General features: G+C 34.1%; 1 protein-coding gene across 1 annotated transcript; it reads left to right on the forward strand.

Moving 5' to 3' along the window:
* Positions 1–2,397: 2,397 nt before the first annotated feature.
* On the forward strand, positions 2,398–5,501 carry LOC111695939 (uncharacterized). Its single transcript, XM_023465417.1, has 3 exons — positions 2,398–2,464; positions 3,225–3,380; positions 5,406–5,501. Exons 1-3 carry the CDS (start codon positions 2,411–2,413, stop codon positions 5,499–5,501), a joined length of 306 nt encoding a protein of 101 aa, XP_023321185.1. The 5' UTR covers positions 2,398–2,410.
* The last annotated feature ends 3,206 nt before the right edge of the window (positions 5,502–8,707 follow it).

Raw genomic sequence — 8,707 nt, forward strand, 5'->3', positions numbered from 1 at the left:
TTGTCAATCTATTTATCTATCAATCTTTATATCTTTATTTCTTAAGCTATCTATCTATTTATCTATCAATCTTTATATAGTTATTTCTTAAGCTATCTATCAATTTATCTATCAATCTTTATATTTCTATATATTTTAAGCTATCTATCTATATATCTATCTATTAATACCCGAATATTCACTGGTTTCTTAAGTGGGATTCTACTACTCTAATTTAGTTCAATTTAAATCTCAGTGGAGTTAACAGCTCGCTATGCTATTGTGTCTAAAGCTCTGAACTATTGAAGGGGGGGGAAATTCTTTAAATTCAATGTGACCTTTTATTTAAAGAGTGGTATTTACAATTCACACTGGTACCTTTTAAACCTTTATCTGATCAATAATATATTTGTGTTTTTTTCTCCCGATTGGATATGCAGAAGATATCCACAAGTCACTTTTGTAGAGAAACTCAAATTGGAAATAATCAATTTTCAAAGAAAATTTGATGGATTCTCATTCATTGATCAGAATATGATGGATTCTCATTGATTGATCAGAATCAGACATGCCACCCTACATTACAAATGGAGAGTTACTTTAAAGTACGACTACAGTAACATATGGGCCATGTTTTTGTGAACGAACGAAAGTTTTCGTGATTGGGTCTTTCAGAAAAATAATGAGCGATGAATGTACATTCCATCCATCCGCAGGTTTATCATTGAATCTTGGGGGGTTTAAAGGGAGTGTTCGCGAAAAATGAAAGGGGGAATAGGCTTACCTCGAAAAATTTTCGATTGTGATTTCTTCTAACCTTACTTCTATCTGTTGCATCTAAAGTAGAAAATTGTTAAAAACGACTCATACTGAAGAATGTAGCGTCCATAAAAATTCAGAAAATTGCAATATCCGACTCGGATTGTAAAAAAATCAATTTAATTCCAAACAAATCATTCAGATATTACAACCTTTAATCATCGATTTTTTTTGACGCACTCGTATATAGTTGATATTTTATATTATTTTTCACTTAGTTTTTTAAAATTAATATTTCGCTTACAACTAGTTTTCATGGTTGGCGCTGGATTTTCGAAAATTTTTGGAAAATATGAAAATATCGTCTTCATTATCGAAAATTCTCGAAACAGGCATGAATTTTTTCAAAAGTAACTCTAGGCTCATAAGAAATAAAAAAATTAAAAATACTATGAAAATCAACTATATGTCGAATTTAAAGGATTTAATGTGTGAATGATTTTTTTGGAATTAAATTGATTTTTTACGATCCAAGTCGAATATTGGAACTTTCTGAATTTGTATGGACGCTACTTTCTTCAGTATTAGTCGTTTTTAACAATTTTCTCCTTATAGACGCAACAGATAGAAGTAAGAGATATGAACAATCATCTTCGAAATTTTTCGACGTAAGCCTATACTCACTTTCCTTTTTCGCGAACACCCCCTTTAAATTTCTATTGGTTATAATTTGACCGAGAGTAGATGATACATATTGGTTTTTTTTTCAGCAAACTGTGACTTTGATAACAATTAAACGTAAAATTTTCGTTCTTTCTCCTTTATATTATTTGTCGGCGTATGCGTTTTAAATGAAAAAGCATAAAAATACATGACCGTAAGTTTAAAGATGGTTGAATTTTAAACTAAAACGTGATTTTAAGTTCAAATTAAAGAAATCGAACGCATCTCACCCTGGTTAGTCCAGAATGGGTTGGATAGAATTGAAAGAAACTGTCAGTAAAATCTGAAATATTGAAATTAGGGCCCTGACCTGGCATTTCACTGCAAACTTAATAAAACCCATATCTATAAATAAAAAGTTGTAATCTCTATTTGTCTGTCTGTTTGTTTGTTTGTTAGATCATAACTCAGGAATTCCTTAATTTTTATTAGGGAACTCGGGAGAACGGGAATGATGAGTGGGTCGATTTTTAATGCGAAAATTTAGTTTCCCGGTAAAGTCGACCAAGTGCTGGTAAACGGCAGAAGTAACTATGATTAGGGTAATCATAGTTACTTTGTTCCCAAGCTAGTCTTACATAAAATGCAAATCATTATAAATCTTTCATTTTTCACAGGAACAAGGCTTGGAATTTTTTAATGGATGGATTAAGACAAGGAGAGAAAAGGTTTATCTTGCTCCTGCAATTCAAAAGTTCTCAGCCTAAGTTCCCAGATTGATTGTAAACAAATATAAAAAAATATAAGATGACAAGTAAAAAAAGGCCCCCAACCAAATTAATAGAGAAGACAAAATTCAAAATTATCAATTTTTAGAAAGTTTTTTAGAAAGTTTTAGAGTATCGTTGTGAATTTGGTATGCAACGCTATAAATAGAGTTTCACTTAAAATAACGTTGAGTGAAGCTCAAAATTACAAAAAAAAATGCAAAGTTGATATTGCAGAGAACATGGCCAAAGTTTACCCGAACGATGTGGACACCAATCCAAATCAAAACCACCAGGTAGGCTGCTTAACTTTACACTTTACACTTTACACTTTACACTTTACATTTTACACTTTACACTTTACGTTTTACACTTTACACTTTACACTTTACACTTTACATTTTACACTTTACACTTTACACTTTACATTTTACACTTCACACTTTACACTTTACATTTTACACTTTACATATAAAAAAGCTGTGTACATGTTCAACTGAGTACCATACCATAACACTATACATGGGAACTATTGTGTTAGATACTAACAATCCCGATTGCTTGATCTTTATTTCCACTGTGGGCACTTTTAAATTGAGGATAAATGCTTGCTTAATCTCTTCATTTCAGTTATCACATCTATCTATAAATTTGGCTTGTCTGTCTGTTTGTTTGTATCCAATAAACGTCAAAACGGCTGAACCGATCGGGCCCAAATTTTTTGTGGGACATCACGTGACCACAGGGAAGGTTTATGAATGATCGAAATTTCAAATATTTGTCTCCATCAAAATTCGATCTTCATTAAATTTTTTAAAATTTTGAAAATCCACGAAATTTTTTGTGAAAATCCGCGAATTATTTTTGTTTTGTTTTACGATGTACACAAAGAGAACATGTTCACAATTAATTTAGAAGATGGCCGCGAAGCGCCCTCTAAGGCTAGTTAATATACAATTATACTACGGATATCGAATTACATTAATCTGCAGATTAACGAAATATCCACAATACAACCGTTCCCACCTCTTGAAACAAATTAAAAGATTTGACAAGGATGTGAATGAGGAGACTGGACGTCACAAGTTTACAAGGAATGACACAACGGTCTCGGTGGACTCATCCATCATCAGGGAGCAGAACAAGGAGGCAGGGCACACCAGCAGCCAGGGGTTCATCACCATGCTAGATAGCCAGGGGAATATCAAGGAGGTAGGTTTCAGGCAGGGTCGTATATATGAATTTGTCCACAGAGGTGGGGGGGCTTAAGTATCGTTGGATAGGAATAACACCCCACACCCCAAATAAGTTATTCACGCCTGTTCTTCATATTTACTATTGATAATCTAAAAAAAATCAGCGGAAAAAACTTATTTAATACAGCAACTATTCAACCTTGGCTGAAGATTTCCGGTAAAGTGAATATCTCAACTTTTCTAATCCTTATATCTTTGCTACCTGATGGTTGATAATTTAATGTACCATAATTCATAGTTTAAAATATCATAGGTCTACGACAAAGGGTTGCAAAGATAATGGGGATTAAAAAATCAGAGTTTGTGAAAAGACTTAATTCCTTTGTTTGGATATTAAAGGGACTATTTAGTAAATACTTATTTTCAAGTGATCCTCCATTTGTAGAGTAGCATGTGGGATTCACAACGGTAATAAGAAATTTTTGCATTTTTAGAATAAATAACAAATCCATGCATTTCACGTTGAAAATTAATTATTTTAAATAGTGGTCAGACTTTAACACTTTTTCAAAGGGAAAAACGACGATCACCTCTAAATGGAGGGTCAAGTCACTTGAAATTACAACCACAGTCCCTTTAAATTGGGACTGTGAAGAAGAAATGAAAGGGGGTTTTGGCTGAAACCTGAGCATTTCAAGAGTTGATCAAAACCTGAAAGAGATATATCTGATATTCCTGTCCGTATTACGTGACAATGTATACTGCATTGTCACTACCGGGAGTTCTGGTCACGTGATACGGACGTATTAATTATGTTATCAAATATCTATTAAAAATGAAAAATTGTTAAATTTAAATAATAATGCGAGCAAACCTCGTTAATAGATTGGTTGCGCATTTGCAGAATATGATTTGTTTAAAACTTAGACTATTATACCAAATCTTACATATATATGTTTAGGTATAACTTTGATAATTTCTCGAGACAGGAACATCAAATAGAACTCTTACAGGTCTCGATCAACTCTTGAAATGCTCTGGTTTTAGCCTAAACCCCCTTTCATTTTTCCTTTACTGCAGTCCCTTTAAAGGGAGTGACCGGCTATGTAAGGTAATTGAACTGAGTATGCAGTGTTGTCGAAAACTTCTTTAGGATTCATTTGAGACATATTTCACTTTTTAAAGATCTGTAAATCCTGAGTTTGAGCGCAAATTCGACGTTCAAAACTCCTGATTTGGGGGTGGATACACTTTCAGAATTATTTTTTTTTAATTATTAAATAACGACAACGAAAAATAAAGTAAAAATTATTCCTAAACATGACGTCTGTAGTTTATTGTAGAATATTTTTACATTTTATGTCGTCGTTAATTAATAATTTTAAAAAAACTAATTCTGAAAGCGTATCCACCCCCAAATTAGGAGTTTTGAACGTTGAATTTGCGCTCAAACTCAGGATTTACAGACTTTTAAAAAGTGAAATATGTCTCAAATGAATCCTAAAGAAGTTTTCCACAACACTGCGTCCTCAGTTCAACTACCTTACATAGCCGGTCACTCCCTTTAAGGGTTGAAACTTCCAACTTTCATACATCACAACGGGATGCAAAGTAAAAATCAGAACTTTTCTATTGTAAAATATAGTATCAAATCATTTTGTTGTAAAAAATGTATGTGAAGAATTAAATTTTGATTATCATGTCTCACACTCACATAGTTTTATAACAAAAAACATCATATTAAAAAATCATTTTAAAAATTGTAAAACTAAACTGATTTTTGCCGGTTTCTATAACTTTCATTATTTTTCTTCTTTTGAGAAACAAATTGTTTGTAAAAATAAAATTTAATCTTTTCACCTTATGTTGAATTTGCGTGTCTGTCTGACTGTTTGTTTGTATTCAATATTAAACGTCAAAACGACAGAACCGATCAGGCCCACATTTTTTTGGAAACTCACATAACCCCAAGGAATGTTTATGGCAGTCAAAGCTCCTTAAAAGGCTAGCATAACTCCCCCCAAAAATGATGTTTCTTTAGGTTGCTGAAGATCTAGATGTTGATGCTTTTGTCACAACTTCAGCTTTCTTTGGTAGACCCCTGGGATCATTTGTAGAAGACAATAAGAACCGGTAATTACTTAGCATTTTTTTCATGATAAAGCTCTTTCCTCATAATACTTGCTAATATTGGGGTTTAGGTACTTTCCCAAAGGCATTTTCCCGAGAGCGACTTCCCAAGTGGAAACTTCCCAAATATGCAATTTCCCAAATGGCAACTTCCCTAAAGTTAGATCAGGCAATGGGGGCCGAGCCCTGCGGCTAGGATGGGCTAGGGGGCCGAGAGCCGCGGCTAGAACAGGTGAGGGCCTAGCGCTGCGGCTAGGTCAGATTTGGCTAGTTACCGCTTGGGAAATTGCACATTTGGAAATTCAAGGTTGAGTCAAAAAATAATACAGGATTAGCGATGTTTTGCACAAACTTTTCAAAAATTTAGTGTGCTTCATATTTCAGGCATTAAAACACTAAATTTGACCAAAACATTTCAAATTATTTTTGAAACATTGAAAAAAAAACTGTGAAACCAATTTTTTTTAATGTTACTCAAATATTTTTTGAATTTGTTTGTTCCATTTTAATTTTAGAACAAATTTTTTTTAACATTTTGTGCATTTTTACTATTTTAGTATATATATATATATATATATATATATATATTCTTTTTTAATAAAATGTGAAGTTAAAAACTTAATTATATATATGTTTGTATATATATATATATATATATGTATATATCAAAGAATTTTAACTACTGAGGATCGTCATGATAGACGTGAAACATTATGTTAAGTATAATTCTTTTTTAATAAAAAATGTGAACTTAAAAACTTAAATATATATTTCTGCATACCGTCGACAGCTATCTCTTATGACAAGATTTATACAAAAAATGGTTTATAAACTTTCATATCGTGGTGTGGTGTACGAAAAAGATTTCAAGTCTTTCAACCTTATTAGTCCTTGCGTAGCTATTCAAAGATCAAAGACGACATTTAAGTCGTCTCTCAACTTGTTTTAATACATGGTGTCCCACGAAACATGACAGTTGATGAATAGTTTAGAATGTCTTTTTCCATTATTTGTTCAGTTGTTTGATACCTAAGATCAATAAAAATATTATAATGGAGTCATGTTATATTAAAATTGATTTCAAAGTANCTAAATTTGTTTTTCATTATTTGTATGCGACTAAATTTGTTTTTCATACACTTGTGCATAAAATCAGAACTAGAGGAGCAATGGAGTCACAAAGAATATATTGTTTTATGAATATTTTCTACCAACCTCCACCCTCCCCCTAAATATATTGTTTTTTATGAATATTGTGAAACAATGACGAATTTAGATGACAATGCTGTCATGTTTTAATTCAGAGAAATAACTAGAGTTTCCAATCGGTATTTTGTTGCGCGGAATTTCGTGGAATAGTATTATGCGAAATTGCTCAGAATTGCAGAATTGTGCGGAATTACAGAGCTCGCAATATTGCGCGCAAGTAAAATCCACTTGCATTGGAAACCCTACAAATAATGCACTCAATAAACAGGGTTACTACACAAAGGATGCGACTTCAGAGATTACTATTTGGAATTTACATTTATGATTTCCATGCAACTATAATTACTTCTTTCAAATCATTAAATATGCAATTTAAAGACGATATTCACAGTGGATTATTAAACCTTTGAATTGTCATATTTGAATAGTTGTAGTTCGTCTTTACAGTCTCATCCTTTGTGGATAACCCTGTATATCGGGGTGCATGGAGAAAATAAGAAATTAAAATCTTACTGAGAGCTATAGTCTGAGAAATCAGGGACCCAAGGGCCGAATTTAATGAATTTAAACTGCCTACTGCCGGTTCAAGTTTGAATCATCGATTACAATCCTTCATAAATCTTTAACTTTGAATCGGTAGTTCAGGATTTAAACCAGCAGAAGTTCAACCGGCCACCCAGCCCAAATTCATTAAAAACTTTTCGTGGACATAATTAAATCTGATTTGAGTGTGGGTGACATGTGGTGAAAAAGAGGTGGAATCTAAATGTCCTTTCAGGAGACCGTAAGCGTACTAAATGTCCTTTCAGGAGGCTGTAAGCGTACTAAATGTCCTTTCAGGAGACTGTAAGCGTACTAAATGTCCTTTCAGGAGACTTTATGCGTACTAAATGTCCTTTCAGGAGACTGTAAGCGTACTAGATGTCCTTTCAGGAGACTGTAAGCGTACTAAATGTCCTTTCAGGAGACCGTAAGCGTACTAAATGTCCTTTCAGGAGATTGTACGCGTACGAAATTTCCTTTCAGAGACTGTCCGCGTACTAAATGTCCTTTTAGAGGACTGTAAGCGTACTACATTTCCTTTCAGGGGACCGTAAGTACTAAATGTCCTTTCAGGGGGCTGTAAACGTATTAAATGTTCGTTTAGGGGACTGTAAGCGTACTAAATGCCTTTCAGGGGGGCTGTAAGCATACTAAATGTCCTTTCAGGGGACTGTACGCGTACTAAATGTCCTTTTTAGGGGACTGTACGCGTACTAAATGTCCTTTCAGGGCACTGTAAGCGCACTAAATGTCCTTTCAGGGCACTGTACGCGTACTAAATGTCCTTTCAGGGGACTGTACGCGTACTAAATGTCCTTTCAGGGCACTGTACGCGTACTAAATGTCCTTTCAGGGGACTGTACGCGTACTAAATGTCCTTTCAGGGGACTGTACGTTTACTAAATGTCCTTTCAGGGGACTGTACATGTACTAAATGTCCTTTCAGGGCACTGTACGCGTACTAAATGTCCTTTCAGGGCACTGTACGCGTACTAAATGTCCTTTCAGGGCACTGTACGCGTACTAAATGTCCTTTCAGGGGACTGTACGCGTACTAAATGTCCTTTAAGGGGACTTTACGCGTACTAAATGTCCTTTCAGGGGACTGTACGCGTACTAAATGTTCTTTCAGGGGACTGTAAGCGTACTAAATGTCCTTTCAGGGGACTGTACGCGTACTAAATGTCCTTTCAGGGGACTGTACGCGTACTAAATGTCCTTTCAGGGGACTGTACGCGTACTAAATGTCCTTTCAGGGGACTGTACGCGTACTAAATGGCGTTCTGTGCAAAGAAGGCAATTCAAAAATGTAGCCTTAAAGGGTTTGTCTGATCAAGCATGATTTAGATAGACATATTTCTAATTTTGAAAAATAATTATTTTCAATCAGGATTTCAGTACAAAAGTGACCCGCCCCTTTATACTTTAGAAAATATTTGGGAATTATCCGAAATAAACGCT

Source organism: Eurytemora carolleeae, unplaced genomic scaffold, assembly GCF_000591075.1.
Source record: "Eurytemora carolleeae unplaced genomic scaffold, Eaff_2.0 scaffold162, whole genome shotgun sequence".
In the NCBI taxonomy this organism is placed as follows: Eukaryota; Metazoa; Arthropoda; class Copepoda; order Calanoida; family Temoridae; genus Eurytemora; species Eurytemora carolleeae.